Source organism: Apostichopus japonicus, chromosome 15 (assembly GCF_037975245.1).
Source record: "Apostichopus japonicus isolate 1M-3 chromosome 15, ASM3797524v1, whole genome shotgun sequence".
NCBI classification, from domain to species: Eukaryota; Metazoa; Echinodermata; class Holothuroidea; order Aspidochirotida; family Stichopodidae; genus Apostichopus; species Apostichopus japonicus.
Window position 1 is genome coordinate 3,715,076 of NC_092575.1, and position 22,425 is coordinate 3,737,500.

At 36.2% G+C, this 22,425-nt stretch overlaps 1 protein-coding gene across 5 annotated transcripts in view; it reads left to right on the plus strand.

Annotated features, from left to right (window-relative positions):
• The window catches only part of LOC139981683 (glutamate receptor ionotropic, delta-2-like), a 111,911-nt gene that overhangs the window by 47,347 nt on the left and 42,139 nt on the right, over positions 1-22,425 (plus strand). For all 5 annotated transcript variants that reach the window (XM_071994278.1, XM_071994277.1, XM_071994280.1 and 2 more), the window contains exon 2: positions 15,672-15,827. In XM_071994278.1, coding sequence (XP_071850379.1) covers positions 15,672-15,827 — 156 coding nt within the window. The remainder of the gene's footprint in view (positions 1-15,671; positions 15,828-22,425) is intronic.

Sequence of the window (22,425 nt, forward strand, 5' to 3'; positions counted from 1 at the left end):
ATTTCAAGTCAAAAGAGAATATATGCATACCTGCCATTGAGTATGGAGGCAACTTTCATAAACGACATTTTCACAACGCTGCGTATATGGGTATTGTGTATCCAACGGATATGCTCGTAACTGTTAGTGAGCCTCCGTAGGTGTTTCAACGTTATTCCAGTATAGACCAGATAATCCGTGCTAGCGAGAAGTGACGTCTGTTGTCTTATAAAAAGTAACATCATCAATTACTTTGTTCGAAAGAATCTTTCAAATATGTTTAGAATTTAATGAAGATTTGTTCTTAAAACGGCGAATGCAATAGGACATGTGATTATGTGTGTGTATGTGTGTGTGTGTGTAGATAGATTAATTTCACCAGTTCATTTTCATACTATAGATTATATACGGAGTCCTCAAGGTACTATACCGATAGTTCAAATTGTCCATGCTTTCTGTTATCATGGTAACAATTTTTTACATGTCGACATCTGATGTGGAAAATTTCACATTTTGCCTTAGTGTAGTTACGTGTTGTCTAGTTACGTGTTATTTGGTAACTAATTGCACTTTATGCATTATCTACGTCAAGATATGAGTATCCGGCCAATTTTCACCAAGCTTCCATCCCACCGACCACTCATCCCCACCGTTCCCCTTCCCCACCGTAGTCTGTCATAAATATGTGTTTTAATGAACTGTTTAATTGATATGATTATTGAATTAACTAATTGTGCATGTCCGGTGCTTTAACATGATACAACTAACGGAATGACATACACCATTTAAAAAAAACAATCAGTTACAAAAACAAAACCCACACCGTGATGATGAATCTTACAGAAATCTATACAGACAAAAAATGGTAAAATATTTCATGAAATATGTGAATATGATCAAAGAGTAAGAAGTAGTCCAGATGTTTGTTATTATGTGAAGTAGATATTAAAACACAATTAGAAAAACAGAAGAAAAAAAATATATATATTTTTTTATAGAAAAAAATTCACTAATTTTTTTTATTTTTTATAATTGAAAACCCGAGTCTCATACGACTAGCAACAACGCGACACAGTGTGTCAAACTTCACATATACTTCCGGATTTCTCTTTGCTTGTCTCTTCCGTTTATTACGTTACATTACTTATAGATTACTGATTGGTTTGTTTGTTTACGAAATGGACGGAAGCTTTTAATCTGTATCTACGATGCATCGTGTTTGACCAAAGGCGTCAATCATTAGTTGACGGGATAAAGTTGCAGCATGGGCCAGTCTACTCTATATATACTCCTCTAGATACCGACAAAGATAAATGAGGGAGCCCAGAGAGAGAGAGAGAGAGAGAGAGCAGGAGAGTGTGTGAATGTGTGTCTGTATGTATGTGTATATATATCTGCTAGTCACGTGATGATTCATTTTGTCTTCTTTAGAGCGCAGAGCGCTCCTCTATATTTTTTTCCCTTTTTTTTGTCCTTAAAAATGCTCCGTGACTTGAGTCAACTACATGTGTCTTAATCAATACTGAACGGATTTTTGTCCCTTTGGCATTCAACAGATCTAAAATGTTCAGACACATGGAGTATATCATTGAGAGGCCGTTGAACCGTACTGGTGAAATATCTAGGATCACGTGACTTTATTTAGGATGGCGATTGAGCCAATGGCAGTATAATACCGGAAGATACAGCCAACATTTTTCTTTTATATTTTACTGTAGAAAATATTTTAAAAAATGACATAGAATGAAAAGAAAAGATGAATATTTAAAAACCAAAAATATTGCAAAAATAAATAACTTAATAAAAGAATCATGGTTGAAGCGTTCAACTTAACAAGAAATATAACCTGACATATCTTTCATATTCAAGAGATTTCAGAAATAATGTAAGTGGATTGTTTTTGATATGAAAATGGAAGACTTACTTGATCACAGTTATTTATAACAATCATCTATTAGCAAGGTTTTTGAGAGTGAAGATTTATGAGTAGCTAAGGGGAAAAAGACATTTAACCACACAAAAAAATCCCCTTCTGCTGATGTTTCCATTAACGAGATCCCGGGACCGCTGTGAGCGATTTTTATCATACTTTCTCTTGATGTGTGCTTAAGAAAAAAAACTAGTAAGCTGAAAAACCTGTAGAAAGAATTACAAGGTTGAAAACCATCCTCGAGTTACACGTTGCTTAAAACATATGAAATTTATTCACCTTTTTTTATTACTATTTTATTAAGGAATTTATCATCATAAAACACACACTCATATATATATATGTACATATATATATATATATATATATATATATATATATATATATATATATATATATATATACATATATATATATATACATATATATATATATATATACATATATATATATATATATATATATATATATATATATATATATATATATATATATATATATATATATATATATATATAAACATATATATATATATAAACATATATATATATATATACTCCTATGTTATGATATTGATAGCTAGTAAATGTATGCACCCACTCGAATATATGATGTAGGATTTAGCCTACTGTTGTTTCATCACCCTTAACATCCTATAAACTTTAGAGTTCATAAACTTGAAGAGCAAAACTGTCATTTCAAATTATTTGAAATAAAATTACGATTGTTTTCAATATTTCCAAATGGGTCATTTTTCATGTGATTAATAATAAGAGAAAACTATGAAATACCTTCTGGAAAACGAAATGTTGAAGATGATCATATCAAAGTGTTTTACAAAATTTGCTGCACCGATGGCTCCGTGAAGGTCATTACAACGAGGAAATTGGACGATACTATTTTGATATAGGGATGTAAGTTACTACTTGGTGGCGATTTATAGTGTTACTCGAACCCATTTTTCGTCCACAAACAGTTATGAAAGAATAACAAGAAGAAAGCTGCTTTTGCGTTGCTGTTTTCAACAAGCTTTATCGTTTTGCTATGCTACCAACATTGTTATTATACATCGATTTCTTGTTGATACACATTATTTAGTCCTATACGGTCATAAATGGTTTCTCTAGCACTTGAACACTTGAACACAAGTAGACGGACGCTCGTTCACGCAATGCATCGTATAATGTCAGCTATAGACCTGGTATTTCTTTTTCTTTTTTTGCCTTATTTCTTTCTCTTTTTTTGGGGGGGGGGGGGGCTTGGTGACCCCAACGTTCACATGATCAACTTGTCGACCTTCCAGTGGTGTATATTGTGACCAGGTGAAAGGGGTCTACGGTGAGGGGGAATAACTACGGTGAGGGGATACGGTGAGGGGTTAATTTGTATGATTAGCGTGTGCCTAAGGTTCGTTTGAAAATTGTAATAGTAATTTTTATGTTCATGATTTTCCAGATATTCGGCATTTTCTTTTACTCCCAATTTTTTGGCCACCCTCCATTAAAGTTTATTAAAAGGGTCGCGACCCCCAATTGCTTTACACTAGCAGATTATCTAGGCAATGTGAATGACGTTCTGGTCGGATAACTTTAGCCCTGAATCGTAATCTTGGACTGCTGTAAGATATTTCTAAGTTGATATCGTAGTAATCATAGTTATGTACATCCAGATGTAAACAAGCACCCGATTCTCATGGCTTTATCAGTTAAAACTGGTAAAGGTACCCTTTAATCAGTCAGTTAAAGGTGATGTTTGTGTTAATTTCTTATCATGCATGTGTAACAATTATGAGAAGGACTTACAAACAGAACATACTAAATACACAATCACATGCATAATAATTGACTGGACTAACCAGACTTCTCTTCTAAAGGTTTCGCCGATAATTCTGTCCACGTTTTAACAGTAAGTGGATGACACTTTACTGCATGCAAAATGCTTACAATCTGCAATTTGAACCTTCTTTACAAGATATTCTTACTAGTCAAAACATAGGGACAGTTGCTTAGACTCCTAACCGGTCATTAGTTGAAACATGACTTTGAGTAATGAATTCGTCTATTAGTAATTTTTCCACAGTAGCATCTGCTGACAGGTCTAACATGTGTTACGGTGTTATAACACACTTCTGTTTATATTGATTAACGGTGGTCCCTTACAGTACAAACTGATCAAGCCATGTACATTGGGTGAAACAGAGGTGTCTTCTGTGACGAAGGAGTGCTTCATACAAGGTACTTACGAATGGGGAAAAAATAATGCACTCGTTGCAACGTATCACAAACGACTGACAATGGAGGCTGGACCTTGTACCCCACCCCTCCCCTTCTCCCCCTTATACACACCACTGTATATGACGCATGGGATCTTGGCAATAACTTTTCATTCAATATATATACATAAAATATTAAAAAAGGAACAAGCTTTGAGGAAGTACTCAGCGATGAATTTTATTCGACCAAGGAATCAAAGAAAAATATACGTACAAAGAAAACATCGAACTTTAAACTTTGCAGTACTAACGTTATATTTGCACCGTACTACTTATAAATACATTGTAATGTATTTATGGCATCGTAGGCCTACGGCATTTTTGTTGAATTGTTAATGATCCCGTATTGTTAATAGTTACATTATTTACACCCATTATATGTGTATGCAATAAACGCATATACCATTTCCCTCAAATTTATGGGTTCCACGAAATAGAAAGCAAATGTGGGAACATTTAAAGCTCCTTAAATGAGTTATTCATCGCCCCCTACATAGGTATACAATCATAATTTACATACAATTCCCAGGGATGTGCTCAGGATTTCATGAGTGCCGGGTATACTGATCGCCGTCCTGGGGGAGGGTTCTAAGGGGGAGGGGGTGTCCCCTCCCCTTTGAGCAATGTTTCGATTTTTGGTGCTCAGATGCCAAATGCTTGTACTTGTGTAGCTTTTTAAGCACATACACAAGTACTAGTTTTGCTAACATTTTACAATTTTTTTTTAGTGAAATATATTACGTACCTGGTAAAAGTTATTAGTTTGTTTCAAAGAGATGTTACAAGGGACCGATTGAGAGCCGTAAGTAATGTTTCTCGCATGCGTAACTGATGCATCATTAGTCTGTATGATTTTGGCGTAGGCTAGTCCCAAGTTATGTTGAATATATTGTTAGGAAGTCGGGATATTAGATGAAAATAGTGCTGGGCGGGATTCACGATTTTTAAGACAGTGCTGGGCGGTAATTTTTAGTGCTGGGCGGGGCCTCCCAGTGCCGCCCAGTGTGGGCACGTCCCTGAATTCCTCATGTATCAGTTCCGCGACAGAAATATTAATATAAACATCTCCCAAGGTATGTATTTAGCGACGTAGGAAACAGAAAGAAGTTGGCATACACTAAGACTGAACGCACATTTCATTCCTATCAACTTTAAAATACATGTAACATGAAAACATACACACAACTCCACAGTGTGGGCTTGTGACGAAGCAACAGGCAGATGGAATTAGAATATATTTAACGCAGACTGCCTTTGTATCATCATTTATGATGCACAATCATAACATTCATAACGGGTACAACTCTCAAAGTGTGAGCTGGAAAATTGAGGGTATGCATGACTGCACGTGTCTCATTTCAAAGAGAAAATATTAAGACATCTGAAAGACCTATGCTGACTGCGTCTTGACTTCCTCTCAGGAAAGTATTAAAAATGGAGACAAGCGCAATAATTTAAGAAAGGAGGGGGTGTGTGGCCCTGGGGTCATGGATATGGAATCTTAAGTAGGGGGAGTAAGGGGTCATCTCCTCCAGGTATAATGCAATTTAGACGACAAATGGTGCATTGAATAGGTCTTTATAGTGGCGTATCCAGGATATTTCGATTCGGTCGCGTGAGTAGGGGGGGGGGGGTTGGTTTACTAGAGGACAGCTGCAACTGATCTAGGGGAAATGGGGCAGTAACGTACACAGGATTTAAACCATGTGGGAGGCAAGGCAAATTCTAAATGAATGAAGGATTTCATAAAGTAGGTAACGGGGGGGGGGGGGGGTATTACTGGGGTAGTTGAAGGCGTCTACCATTTATTGAGTGGGGTCCTACCCCAGAAAATAAACATTCAATTTTGGATGTCAAATTTCGCATTCTGAAGCATACTTAGACTAGATATTAGGTCTATAAATTAGGTCTAAACTCAAAGTTATGCAAATTAGATCTTTTTCATTTCTTGTGTGACGTTGAAAAGTGGTGGGGTTGTACACAGCGCTTCCACCCCCCCCCTCCCCCACCTGGGAGGGAAATAAATATTTGAGAGGAAACTGATATGAGAATAACTAATACCAAACTAACGCGGGACTACTTCTCCGATACGCTGCCAAGTTTCTCTTCCCCGTATATATATGATGAGTACAAAATGCGTTTTCACCAGTCTATACGATATTTTAACTCAACCAACGCACAACAAATCACACACATAATATATATGACGCGTAATGCGCGTGCTTGCATACGGAATCTTTAAGACAACGAACTTTTATCCCTTTGTCAATGGCCGAGTAATTGCATCAAATAATGGATGGCACCATTAATGGTTATGTGATGTCAGCCCTGTCACTCATTAAGACTTGTAATACCCCATTAATTAACCTTATCTAAATAAAGACATCTTTGTTCCTAATGAGATATAAATCATTGGTTGATTAAGACACTGCGCTGATGTGTATGTAGGTGGCAACAATATATTGTTATTTCATCTGTAATCTTACTATGTATGCCTGAACTGTTTATGATTGTATCATTAAAGTAGCTTATGTTGACTTAATTTAATGACGCGTTTTTTTTAAGGTCATTACTACGCCTTGCGATCAAATTTGTTGTAATTATGCTATATAAACTTTGGTAACAAGCAGGTAGATCTACAAATGATAGAGAACTTAATCAGGAGGGAAACGAAATTCTTAATGAATGTAGTCGAATCATTGGATATAATGTTGATACTTCATTAAATTAAATGTCCCTAACACTAACTGAAAATATATAATAATGTTATAATCTATGCGAAATAAGTCATATGGTTTGCAGCTTTTCTCGTTTGTAGCTTCTTTTGGTTTTCAGCTTCTTTTCTCGTAATGGGCTCATTTAGTGGAAAGTTATTTCAAATGGATAAAAGGTTGGCCAAACAAAGCCCCCCTCCCTCCTCCCCCCCCAAAAAAAATCCCCTTTTATATTATGATATACAAAATAGAGAAAAAGACACCTTGCTTTGTTCGGACAAATTCGAACACCATATATCTCAAACTAGAAGCTTTATTCAGATGAGTAGCTACCGACTGCATGACTTTATGGAATCGTGTAACAGCCATTTTGGATATGATATGGTCGTTCTATTCTTTCCCATTGTAACTTCCCAAAGACCATTTAAGATGGGAAAACCATTGACTGCTAATGAGATTTACTTATGCTTTGGCTAGCATGTCATTGCTTTCAATGACCAATGACCACATTTTGGAACCGCCATCTGAAAGTTTTTTCGTTTTCATAACATTGCTTTATTAATGTAGTGCGCGTGCGCGCTACAATATTGGCATTACTGGCCAAGTGAACGATACCTACATGACTGGACGTTGAAACTTAAAGTTTTATATAGTCTCTGCACATTTGCAGTTTCAGAGGCTAGCTGCGTAGCCAACTTATTCTGAGCCTGTAACGGCGCTCACAAGCGTCCTCACTGTGTAGGTACCTACATAACCATACTCCCTGGTGCATTGTCCACCCAAAAAATAACACCATGAACAACCGAAAAGTTCTTCCTAATACTGTAAGCAATCCACGCGCACTACAATACTGCGTATTAACAGGCAAATACAGTTCTAGTTTGTTTTATGAATTTAACTTTTTGTGACAAATGACTTTATGACAATGGGTTTAACAACGTTGAGTATTTGCCTGTGATTATAAAACTGAGTTGAAATGTGTTTTAACTTCACAGGGAAATGCTATATCAGGTTAATGATAAACTAGTTTTATTTAATTATATGTATATCTATATATAAATATATAAATATCTATATATATATATTCATAATATATATATATATATATATATATATATATATATATATATATATATATATATATTATAAATTAATTCCAAATAACAATAAAATTAACACTTTTGACCCAAATATCATGAACATTGCTGACGTTGTTAGAGAATTGTAAAGGACTTCTTATCAGAGGACATACCCCTCCCCAAACCCACCCCTCCTCACCCTAACAACTTCCATTTTAGTACCGAACTTCCATCGAGTGATAAAATGTTTGCTTACATAATTATAAGGTCCACACTGGGATTCTATTTTATATTGAAAATCAAGTTATCTCCTTCACGCAGTCTGGTAGACTGTTTTGTGAATAAATTACCCCCCCCCCCCCCGCCACCTCCTGCTCTCCCCCTCTCTAATTTCTACAATATTATGCATGTTGGCCTATATGGAGAAACCATCCTTAGCTAGAAGCGATCTACTTTCATTTAAGGTTACGTGAAACAGATTAATATTTAGGGAATTTCCTTCCATAAAGTATTCTTACAACTGTTAACTATTGTTTAGCCCTTTTCAAATTTGTCATATTTGACATCAGATGAATTCTAACAAGTCCTACCAATTTCTTACAACCTGATACCTCTTGTCTTCCTTCAAAAGCCAAACAAAAAATACAAACGAAGGAAACATCACAAGTGTATTAGAAGAACACTCCAAGGCCTTTTTAGCAATTGCGTTGTCAATCGACCCAATATTATGAAGTATCTAACTCCTTGACAAAACGTCATCCCTTCTTGGGACATCAAATTACAGAAGAATTTAAGGGATTTGGGGATAAATATTTGGTACCTCCAACAGTTTATACTTGACACAGAAACTATCCTTCGAAAACGTTAAAAGAATCAAATAAAAGTAAGAAAGAAAGCGGGGGAAAAAAGAGAGGCTCGCGCATAGTTTTTGTCCGCACGATATCAGAATTTATTTATATGTTCATTATGTACTCCCTGTCCATTCATTTCTCGTCCATTCCAAGTTTGTTAATAATCCACTTTTGTGTGTGAGTATGAGTGTGTGTGTATGTGTGTTTGTTTGTGTGCGAAGGGAGAGAGAGCATCACCGCTTCCGGGCGTGGTTGAATTAGGTTAGATTTCCTTTGGCGGGAAATGTACGGTAAATAACACGCGGTGAGCGTTTGAGATTGTGATAGGATCCATTCGATCTGGGTAAATAACGTGCTTACACAGTCCTATATATCTTGTTAACACTTCAAAAGTAGAAGAAGAAATACGAAAGAGGAGCATGTTATCTCACTGTGATTTTTGGCGGTTTATGGTTTGAGTGGCGAAAAAAAAAGAAAAAACTAGAAAAGTAACGTAACGGTTCATGCATGTACTCTTCAACTATTGGCTTATAGTGTATGTATGCGTGTGTATGTATGTGTGTGTATGTATGTATATATATATGTATATATATGTATATATATATATATATATATATATATATATATATGTATATATGTATATATATATATATATATGTATATATATATGTATATATATATATAGTATCTCTTTCGAGATCCGGCTTTAGGAATCACAAATGATTTCGAGTTGGTCAGCATCATGTTTGATCTCTATAGAGTAAGGCAAAATATGTCACCAAAAACAGAACTAGTATTGTTCGATACAGGTGACAAACGCCTACGGTGGAATTACGACCTTCCTTACCGGTTTCGAACCCCTGGACATACAATCAGCGTCCATAGCCTAGTGGTAAGTGTGTCCGCGTACAGAGCGGAAGGCCCGTGGTTCGAATCCCGGTGAAGGCTGAAAGTTTTTTCACTGTTCTTGATTTTCCAACTCATTACAATTTTCATTTATATATATTCATTTGCCTTTGTCGTTTACCTCCATTGCATTAACATCAAGTCTGTTCAAAGTATCTCTTTCGAGATCCGGCTTTAGGAATCACAAATGATTTCGAGTTGGTCAGCATCATGTTTGATCTCTATAGAGTAAGGCAAAATATGTCACCAAAAACAGAACTAGTATTGTTCGATACAGGTGACAAACGCCTACAGTGGAATTACGACCTTCCTTACCGGTTTCGAACCTCTGGACATACAATCAGCGTCCATAGCCTAGTGGTTAGGGTGTCCGCGTACAGAGCGGAAGGCCCGTGGTTCGAATCCCGGTGGAGGCTGAAAGTTTTTTCACTGTTCTTGATTTTCCAACTCATTACAATTTTCATTTATATATATATATATACACATATAGATATATATATATATATACACCCACTATGTAATTACTCTGTGGGGTTGTGGTCCATATCCTTTGCCTTGTTACCGATACTTTATAATACCTTAATACCTTAAATTTGTGGAATATACCATATATGTTGTCAACTTCAAACTAAAAAAGAAAAAGCGTCTAACCGAAATTGGTCTATATATATATAAAATTTTAAAAAAAAGACACATATATAAAGAGTCTTCATCAAGCTTTAAAGAATCTCATAACTGAATCTAAACTTAATGTGTTTATTTTGCGGGTAATTTTAACTAAGCATTTACATGATTTATGATTGATGTATTATCACTATCGTAATCATTTACGAAATATCTAAAAAACCAAATAATAATAATAATGTATAAAGTGTTTAGATAATCATCAACAGTTGAATCTTTCAACCAAAACTACAGAAGTCACGTTCTTTTCGTGCCTTCCTCCTCTCTACTTTATCCCCATGGCTAAACACGAACAGGGACAGAATACTGAGATGCTAGGTTAACACTGATTAATCGTCCATGTTCGGTCATTCGTGATCTTCCTGGAACGGCACGCTATTATGAACCACGCTAATTACGAGTAAATTGATAAACCGCTAAGTACAATTTTGATTACAAACGGAGACATTCATAATCACAAAACATTCGTCCCCCCTCCTCCCCCCCCCCCGCTTTATGTTTTCCAAGAGCCTGAATGAGGGGTATGAATTAGATATCACAAAGATATAGGCCAATACAGGTCAATCTTGGGTCAAAAGAATTGTGTATTTGTTTGTATTTGGTGAGGAATTTAGTCCGATATGTTGAATGATTTGCCCTAAATTAGGACTGAGTTCGAAATTACAACGACTTACATTCTAGCATTGATATGTTAATCTTAGAGATACATGTCAGGACTTGTAAACGGTTCCTGTACAATAACAACACGAAGAAAAAAAAAATTGACAGTGGTTGATAAATTTACCTTTGTGTTGCATCGGAGTAACTGACATAGGCTAATATTTCACGTGGTAGGCTAAGTAGTCCAGCCACTCTAATAAATGAACCTCAGATGTTTGAAGGAAATTTCCTCAAAAACTTACAGTGGTATATAGAAATCAGGCGCGGATCTAGAGGGGTGGTCCAGGGGGTCCGGACCCCCCTGCTCTTGCCCCCCCCCCACAAAAAAGAACAAAAAAAGAGAACAAAAAAAGAGAACAAAAAAAGAGAACAAAAAAAGAGAACAAAAAGAGAGAGAGGTGCTTTGTATGGCTAAATTGAAGGGGGTTCCCTGTTGTACTTAATTATCCAAGAATTTCACAATGGATAGAGGGAAACCCACTCCCCTTAGACCCTAGGATCACTGGAGGCCAAACTCCTCACCCTTCCAGAATCCTGGATCCGGCCCTGCATCAAACAGTGGTGACAGAACGGGAGGGGGATTGGGGGCTAAAGGCATTATGATTTTTGTATCATCTCAACTCATCTGATATGTATTACCATATTTCATAGATTGTTTTTTTCTCATCAATTGAGAAATTGCAGACATGAGATCCATATTTTCAGGCTAGGTATATGCAGCTTAGAATACTCGGGAAGTGCCGTTTCCGGCCATCTGGGGGGGTTTGTAAAGCCAAAAATTTTCTGGTACGCTCCGCGCCAACCGATGGTGGCGCTCCGCTTAGATAGTCTTACGTTCAGTCGCGGCTGGACCAGTCAGACCCCCCCCCCCCTGTCAAAAATCCTGCATCCGCCCCTGGAAATAATATCTGGACTGAAAACATTATTTCTTTTTACGGTCTTAGCATTTCGAAATTAATTCACTTTTATTAATATTATAACTGAACGTGCCAAATTTATAATTTTTAAAATTAACATAAGAAGTTCCCGCAGGATCTATATAAACTAGCGTCGCGGAAGACAAATAACCAACCAGACAAACAGACAAACTATAAAAAAACTTTGAAGAATCCTGTCTCTTGCTTCTTCATAAGTTAAACACATCAAAAATGTCCCCAACGGTATTTTAACGTGAGATGTAGGCTTCCTGGCCACTTTAGCTTTAACAACTCTTTAGTTCATATTTTCAGACAACCTCAAGTGTTCTCATTATCAAATAGAAGTGGAACGTATCCAATAAACCTTCCATTGGCCTTCATATTATTATGTCTACCAGAATATGAATTTGTTTTCTTCTTAATTGTCTATCGCAACAAACAAAACCCACACAATAAATAAACAACCCATGACCACTATATAGGCTATGGACGCTGATTATATGTCCAGAGGTTCGAAACCTGTAAGAAAGGCCGTAATTCCACTGTTTGTCGCCTGTATCGAACAATACTAGTTCTGTTTTTGGTGACATATTTGCCTTACTCTAGAGATCAAACATGATGCTAACCAACTCGAAATCATTTGTGATTCCTAAAGCCGGATCTCGAAAGAGATACTTTGAACAGACTGTTAAATAAAGATGGAGGTAAAAATATATATCGAAACTGCGCAATAACATACACGCATGTTACTGTAATATACATATATAAGAGGAATAAAGCTTTGCCGATGTATAAAAAAGATTACGCAGTGTTTTTTCAAATATACATTTCTCTCAATTTCTTGAAAGAAGAAACCCCACGTGATCGAAATGAAACGGTTATACCTTTACCAGGGTACCACTGCACTTTGCGTATATACTAAGTATATAATGCATTTGCTAGATTAAGTGAGAAAGAAATCTCCTGAAACTCATCGGCATCTGATGATATTTGACGCAAAAGTACAATTACTCTCTCCTACCTGAATTAATTCTCAATTCTGCTCGTAAAATATTGGTTTCGAGTGATTTTTAGTGTCCGTTTGTTTATGTATGGAATTGTCAGAGTTGATAGCAGAGATGTGTTAAATCGAAATATTCGAATGAATAACATCGTACGGCTGTCTACAACTGGTTTTGATTTAAGGTAAAAAGAGTAATAAAAGAGGGTGACGTATTTTGATGAAAATTGACAAAGGTTTTGAAGATGAAAACCTGATAGACTCTATTCAGCCGTTTGTTATTAGCATGTATCTGTTTCGTTGCCATATCTGATCTAGTTTAGGGGGCCAATGAACGTCCCCCCCCCCACCCGAGACAAAATTTAAAGGTGACTTTAGATATAAATATGGAGACAAAATTTAAAGGTGACTTTAGATATAAATTTGGTGTTGATTATGTCACATTCTGAGATATTATTGTCATTTTAAATATGGTTAAGCTCCTTTAAGACAAATAACGAACTCACGCACGGTTTATTATATAAATATTTGTAACAGTTCACGGCCGTGTTATTTCAGACCATTTTATAAGACTGACTATCAGCTATTGACTGTTAAGCTATGCTGGTTTCAAGGCGCTGAATATAGGAAGTCTAGCTGCAGCTAATATAATGATAATTTATGGTAATAATGATAATAATCTCTAACATAACAATATTTGTTTGTGACGATAAAGTCACACTTTCGCCGATGTTGAATAATTATAACTTAACCTTGAAATTGTTTGCGGTCATTATGAAAGTAGGTTTATGGACTTTAATGACGTGATGCATCTTTCGGTGTACTGCTTGAAAACAGTGGGTATACCAGACGCAACCCCTCCCTCCCCCGTTACAATATTACAGTATTGCGCCATCACTATGTGTTGCCATGGTAATCGCTACAACGTCCATCGCGTCTAACAGTGAACAAATTATATCTCTTTTTTGTTACTTTTTAAGCTCAAGAAATAATATTTAATTCTTGTTAATAAATTCCCTAAATTTTATCGGATTTTTTTTTAAAATTTCAATCTAACCATCCAAACCGTGCATGCAGCAAACCATTATAACATTACTGTAATGTATAGATGTGATACTAGATTTTCTTCCTTGAGGCCACATACCTATCCTACCATATAGGTTACTTGTCAAATCTTCTAGATTGATGACTATACTTCAAACTCTGCACTGACAGAATTATCCACCAACGAACAGTACAATTTGCTCAGCTGTTTCTGTCGTAAGTGTGACGTCACAGTACAGTCTGGTTGTCAAAATTTGTTACAGAAAGGCTTATATTCAATGAAGGCCTTCCGTTCAGTTCGTTAGGCTTTGGGACCTATTTAGGGGTTATATAGTGTTATCCATATGCCACATATACAAGAAAACGAGTAACACAGCGATTACGTCATGACTTTTACGTCACCATTTAACTATAAACGCAGTTTTTTTTTTTAAAGAAATAACCGCTTGGCAGATGCCAAGTTACATTATGTAATTCTTTCCCGGTTTCATAAAGTTAAGTGGCGCAATATCACGCTTTGCTAGAAGTTTGACATCTCATTTGATCCTTAGCGTAAAGGATGCTTAGTATTTAGAAAGAAGTTGCTCCCTGATGTAGTAACGGCTCGAAAGTCAATGACCAAGAACATGCAATGTCCATTATGACACCCAAACAGACAGAGAGACAGACAGACAGAGAGGTGGAGAGAGAAAACGCTTTATAGTCAGGAGGGCAAAAATGTAAAAGTTATAGGCTGTCTACGACTTGATCATATTGCTTAGTAGCATAGCTTATAGGTATATACGGTTATGACAGAATACTATTCAATACATTTATTCATGAGGAAATATTTTACACTTCAAACAAAATATTTCCCATAACTCTGTCGCAATTGGACCACATTGTTGACAACACTTTGTTTTGTGTGTTATAATCTGTTTAACAGTTTACAGCTCTAAGTTTTTACCTTTGTTATATCAAATAAACTTATTATTCACGTACTTTAAGGAGTTGCTGTTCTGAAGATACCCCCGACTGTGCCTTTGTTATGATCGGGTGTAATTTCTAAAGATTTTAACAGGAAAATTTATCGCATGTATACTCAATCTTGTAGGATTTTTGTCTTTTCCCTTCGTCATTTCTTTTATCTATATCGATATATCGACCTTTGATCTTCCCCTAACCTATCTATAACGTGGCAGTCAGCACTATAGATTCCCAGTGCTTGCAGTTGTTAATATAAGGCATACATTAGTGTGGTAGGGCGAGGTGTTTCTGTACAACGAGATAATAAAGATATGCTTGTTATATATTGAAGTCATGCAGGCCTATCCATATGTGAATAAATTTAAGAAAGCCATTTTACGTATGATGATTTGAACTTTTTTTTTTTTTTTTTACCCAACAAGCATTTTGTCACTTGAACTTACAAACTGAGCATAATACAATGCCGCATGCTAATAATCATGAATAAGAAAATAACCAACTTCAGTTTACGAAGCAATATCCAACGTAATGAATAAAATATGATAATAAAGTTTTGGACAAAAAGTTGTGTTTATTAATTTTCAAATGAAATTGTATTAATATATATGACTTGAATTTAATATTGTCTTTCTTTTCTCTCCCTCTCTCTCTTTGTTTTAACCTGGACAGGAGTTATTCTAGAGAATGCAGTGGAGAGTGATCAAAATATTATAAATTTAGCCTTTGACCAAATTAGACACGATCATAGGTTGCTTCCTCACAGTAACTTCAAATTCATCTCAAGAACTCTAACCAGTGTAGATCCATTTGAAGCTGTGAAATTAGGTAAGTAATTATTACTTCTTTTTTTTGGGGGGGGGGGGCTTTGAGTTCTGTTCATAATTCAGTTGATGACAATTCATATTTGAAACAAAATATTCCGATATTAAGTGACGTGTCCATGACGTCAATTAATGATGACGTTCAGATGGACATTATACACATGAATTAGTAACGGATATTGCCTACACTCGGTAATACGGCACTAAGGTAACATGTGATATCGCAATGAATAAATAATATTTGCAATATTATTTATTCATGATCCATGATCAATGATCCATGATCCATGATCCACGTATTGTTCAATCTGTGCATGGAAAGACATGGTTGCGCATACATTTAGAAATACCACGTTGTGTCCATTACAACGTCGATTTCTTTTGAAAACAAGCAGTTCACATTTGTCTGCAACATTTCAAGTACAGATTTAAAAAAAAATATATAAATTTGTCCTGATTTATAAACAAACATCGGTTACTTGATTTGTTATGAAGCTCAATGAACCCATTTAATGAAAAAATGCGTTGATTCCATTACCTCCTTTAAGGCTTGGGTGTAATTATTATAATGGATTGGGTATGGCTGGCCAAAGAGGACAAAATTCTTGAACATAATAGGGTTTTACAATGTGCATAAATGATAGCATAACACCCCATGCAGCCAATCACATGCAGTTTTTGTCATAATATGTGTATAGGTTAGAACTATATGTTAGTGTGCAAGGACTATATGGTAAGTCAAATCAGGACTTTCTTGGAATAATTCGGACATCTGTTATGGAACTTGATTCAATAAAACAGAGGCTAGGAGAAAGAAATAATTTGTGCTCAAGTATGTTTATGTATATAGGAGCAAGCATTTAATTAATTCAGTTATCTTAAAATGGTTAACAATATAACATACAGTTGAAATGGTCACCAAAGGTGTTACACTACCCTCTATTCCCCTCCCCCGGCCCCTCACCCCCTCCCCACCTACTGACCATCACTATTAGGCCTACTCGTCAAAGTTACTATCCCCTCCCAAACGGTTCAGAATATTTCGCAAAATAAAGATACCAACCCCTCAATGGATTAATGGCTCGTTAACCCTTCATAGAAACTTTGGTTATTCCTCCATATATCACGACCATGCCCACTATATGTTGAATTTTCTTTCTAACCTTTTTCCGAAGCATTTCCTGCATCTGTTCATGGTTGCATTTTCGCATCCGCTGTCCTCCAAGGGTCAAACTTCACTTTAATGGCCCCGTTTTCACACCAAATTTATCACCATCAAAGTAATAAAAAGTCCAATCTCGTTAAGTAAGATATCTTAAAAGCTGTTCCAGCGTTGCATTTTCGTGTTTGGTTTGGTTTGGTTTTATTTTCTTTCTCTCTCCACCTCTCTCTCTCTCTCTCTACTTCGGTATTTTTCCATAACCCCCCCCCCCCCCTCAGCCTTGCACCCGTAATGCACTTATGTATATATAATATTAACATATATGTGATTCAAGATTAGGGAATTTTTTCTCCCTCCCCCTTTAAAATTAATTTCCATTTTGTTATTTATAGAAACTGTGCCTGTGTCTCCTTAACAAAAAAAATCTTGAAACTTATAGTGGTGAAAACAAAAAGTTAACGAATTTGCATAAAGTAAAGTCCACAAAATTTGACATAGTTTCTTTAGCATGTCTCTGGAGATTACAATTTGAGAAATTGAATAATTTCGTCACGCATGTACAAGCAGTTTGACATATCCAGTTTTGACAAGTTTTATAAGAAAAGTTGGCGAAGAAAATAAAGTAACGTGATATGTTTCGCATGAATTTATGGTTTACAAATTGAGTGCAATGCAAGGTAGGGCAAACTTAGCCTGCTATATTTTATCGTCGCTTAGTGACGAGGATTTTTCTCTCTTTTTTTGTTTTTTACATTGATGGCGTCCCACAAACTAGAAATAATGATTTCCCTTAAAAGGATGATGAATGGTATACGATTCGATAAAGTTTAATAATCAAACGGTACTGAAATTGGAACCTTGTCCTGTTGAAGAAGGAAACTGGGTTCTTGTGTGTCATATGAAACCATGCACGCCCAACTACAGTGTAACCCTTCCCACTCTGTCGAGAGGGGGCACAGATGGGGGGGGGAAACATCCCCCAGAGCCCAGGTTTCAGTTAGACGCCCTGAGAAATATGGTTATAACTAATCCTGGCATGTTTTCTTAATTGCATCATATATCTAAGGGGTGAGGGGTGGGGGGGGGGGTCATGAAGACTTCAAAAGAGAACCCGCGGTGATGAAATTGTCCCTGAGGCCCACATTTGCAGCTTAACGATTTTTAACCTGTCTTTCTTAATCAAGGCACTAGAAAAGTATGTATTTTATTTCTATCGCTGTTGCAATGACGACCAGACGCAAAAGACATAAAAGGAGGGGGGGGGGGGATAATTACTGACATCAGCGAACTATAAAGTCATGTCCCTCGGCCTGTTCTTCCTCCCTTCCTATGAATACGACGGATAGCATAACCTTGTCAAACAAATGAGGCATAGTTCTTTAATTAGGTTGATTGATTTATTTTTCGTGGGGGGGGGTCAGCTTTTTTTGTTGGAGAAAACACAAAGTACGTTAAGAAAGCATGATACATGCATCATTCTCATCATTCTTCGTCATCGTTACTCGATCGAAGGCTTGTTACGTGAGAGGTAACAATGTCATTTTCACCTCAGGCAAACACTCTGTTGTGGATTTCCAAAAAAAAAAAAAAAAAAAAAAGTTAAGTATAACAAATAAATCCTTTTTTTTAGTTTGTTATTGAATACGATGATCGCGCAATCCTCCCCTGAAAACAGATTTTCTTCGAGAAATAATAAAGAATTATCCTTCAATTTTCATTCTCTTTTCCATCTGGAATCTCGTTAAGTACAACTAGAACGGCGCCTTCTTAAAATACAAGCACCTAGTTCTGACAGTCCAAGAGATATTTATTTTAAATGCCTGCACCCTCCATCGACAATTCGTCTTACTGTCTATATAGTTTTTTTTTTGCTTCTTCTCCTTTCCCTTTTTTTTTTTTTTGTGTGTGGCTTAAGCGTAGGATTGAAACCATGAAACAGAAATTGCCGCTAGCTTCAATTCGGTCCCACCGAATCATTGAAATAGGCTAAGTTATGAGCTAATTTGATAAGCTAGGCATGCATCCCAGATTTTCCTTTTTCTTCTTATTTATCTAGGTTCTCTAAACCATATAGTTTGCTTAGTTTCCATGCTTTTGCCGTGGGAGGGATTAACGTCTGAATATATCCAAGCCAACAGCTTAGGGTTTATATATTAAAGTTTCTGTCTCAAGAACGGAAGAAGATTTTTTTTCCACCGTCTTTTCTTATTCTATATACTGGTTTTTGACAGTTTTGGCATTTTAATCCACAAAGCTGATCTATTAGTGTAAGGAAGAGAAGGTTAGGAGAGGGGGATCTGTGAAATATTAAATTTAATTCAGGACAAGACGCTTATATCATTGTTTATACAGTTTCAATGATTATCCGTCAGCTTAAGAAGTTGCATAAATATTATTATGAAGTAATAAATTAATGCTGTAAGTTAGGATTGATCTTGGTGATTTCTTTTGCAGATGATTGGACCGGATTTTAAATGGTTTTTAAAATAATCTTTATCTTATTTCTTTTTGTATTATCTTTTTGGGGGGATACTTACCGTATATTGAGTGGATTGTCTTTGTTTGACATCACCCTAGTTTTAGCTATACTAAAAGTTTTTTTTAGCAGCTTTGAAGAGACAAAGTTACCTCAAGTTTGAATTCAGGTCGGGTTGGATTTTTTATTTTTATTTAGAACGGATGCATCCTCCTGTATTTTTGTACAAGATCTATACTAGGATTTTAAAACGTAGATCAAACATCAACATGAGTGTCTTTATACTGTATTTCACAAACTATAAATTATCGGAATTTCCCTTTCCCATTGTTTACATTTTCTCAGCCAGTTTCCCATTATATCAATTACTTATTTATAACATTACATATCGTAATAAACTTTAATAAACTCATTTGTTTTTAATATATGATTCAGTTCCAATATAGATACACGAACAAACACTTTAATAAACTATGGTGTTACGTCACACCTATACATCACGGAAGCTTAAAAGTGCCAACAACATAAGAAAACTTTGCCACAATAAGTCAACATTTTCCAGTAAATTGTTTAGATAACAAGATAATATCTTATCAAAAATTTGAAAAATGGTGGATTGCTCAGTTGCTTAAATTAATTAACTGAGTAATTGAACATTTTTCTGCAAAATGTTTAATTGACCACTTATCATATCTCGTCAATTCAACATTTTTCTGCAAAATGTTTAATTGTTCACTTCATTCCATCTGAGCAATTATCACATCTGGCCAATTCACTTACGTAAAGTGAGTATAGTACAGACTATGTCGCTAGTCACTTTGGTGAGTCAAGTGATAGTGGAATACCGAACATTGTTCAATTACTTAAGTGCATCTGGTGGTGGGGTACGTTAACATTACATTAGTCACTTATCTGAATCTGATGGTATAGTGGCATACTGAACACTGCACAAGTCACTTAGGTTAATCATGTGGTAGTTGAGTGAAGACTAAGTCGCTAGTCAGTACAGTGGATCAGGTGACAGGGAGTACAGAACATCGCAATAGTCACTTTGAATTAATCTGATAGAATTGACTTGCGGAGCAGCGTGTTGCTCACTTAAGTGAATCAAGTGTTAGTGAAGTACGGAACATTGTACTTTCACTTAAGTGAATCTGACAGAAGTGGAGTGCGGAGCACTGAGTTACCCACTTAAGTGAATCAGGTGTTAGTGAATTACGCAACATTGTACTTTCACTTAAGTGAATCTGACAGAAGTGGAATGCGGAGCATTGTGTTACTCACTTAAGTGAATCAAGTGTTAGTGAAGTACGCAACATTGTACTTTCACTTAAGTGAATCTGATAGAAGTGGAGTGCGTAGCAGCGTGTTACCCACTTAAGTGAATCAAGTGTTAGTGAAGTACGGAACATTGCACTTATACTTAAGTGAATCAGGAGTAAACGGAGTAGGTCGTATTTTGACAGTCACTTAAGTGAATACGTTGGTGGTATAGAGTACGGAGCATTGTATAAGTTACTTAGGTAAACCAGTTGGTAATGGATAACAGAGCATTGTACAAGTCACTTATGTGGTGGTACTGGAGTAAAGAATATTACATTGGTCACTTGTTTAAAGTAATATGTGTGCATAATTGCAGGCTTATTACAATGGTTTAGGATCGAAAGAAACAACAACAAAAACAAGCAAAACCGTTCAAATTTGATATAAATTATTCTGTTTCGCTAACTATCCATCATCAGCTTAACAAAGCTCTTTCCGACATTTTTAGAGAAAAACGTGAACAATCTTTAAGATTATAATACCAACCCTGCAAACTTTTGCGAAGAATGGAAGAAACCGTGAAACCTGGCTTGATCAAAGTTCCGGCTGATGACATGGATTCGTTTGGGCCTATTTCCTTATATAAACAAACGGTGCCCCTTTAAGTGTCTTGCCTATTGGCAAGGCTTAGCAGGGAGAATAGCCTACATTCTGACATTGCTGTTTTTACACTTTATATTCAGCAGATTTTTTTTGTCAAGTGATTTCCAATTCTCTTAAGGGTATATGGAACAAGGGTGGCACACTTCCTTGAAAATCATGTATTATAGGGCTTTTACAATTTTGGCGTTCCATGAGGCTCACACTGAGGTGTTGTTTGTATATCATGTCAATAAAGGTTTCGTTAGTTAAATCAACTTGGAGAAGATTGATAGTCTGTATGGTGGATACAAACTAAACACTCAACGATACAACCACGCATGATAGTACAAAGTTATATATTGTACTGGACGAGTACAAATCACAAGTTAGGAGTACAAATTCATGAGTACTAGAACAAGTATACCCGTGCTAGAGTATGACGACGGACTCACTTCGATTCATGCTATGAGATCATTATTCTCCACCTCTTCCCCACCCGTCCCCTGTCCCACCCCACCCCTTCCCCACCCCTACCCTACCCCTTCCCTCCGAATCTCCCCCTGCCTCCTCCCCAAATATACGATAAGCTGATATTTGTGACCATATCACTTTATGAAAATTAACGCTTCCGCCCATTTCTCATATTGCAAGAAATGCTAGGCTTTATTCCATACTATAACAATTTTATCAACCTTAAACTACTGGTGATTTTTGCCTAGCGGTTTTGACGGCGTTAAATATAAATTTGTGACATTAATGCGAAAAATGAATTAACAGTTTATGTTTGAATTGTAATTTGGGTTACAAAAGATCACGCCTCACGAAGTGGTGAGTGAGGGAGGGTTGTGGGCCCCATTCCTTGGGCCCGGGTCAATTAGGGGCCCAGGTAAACATATGAGATACAAAATAATGTATTCTTATTTTCTAAATATACTCCCCCCCATCCCCATTCACCCACGACCTCCTCTACATCAAAATCAGAACCACCCATCATATATATATTTTTTTAATTTTAGGCCGATTATAGTACTCTGGAAATGTTGGGCATAATATCAAAAT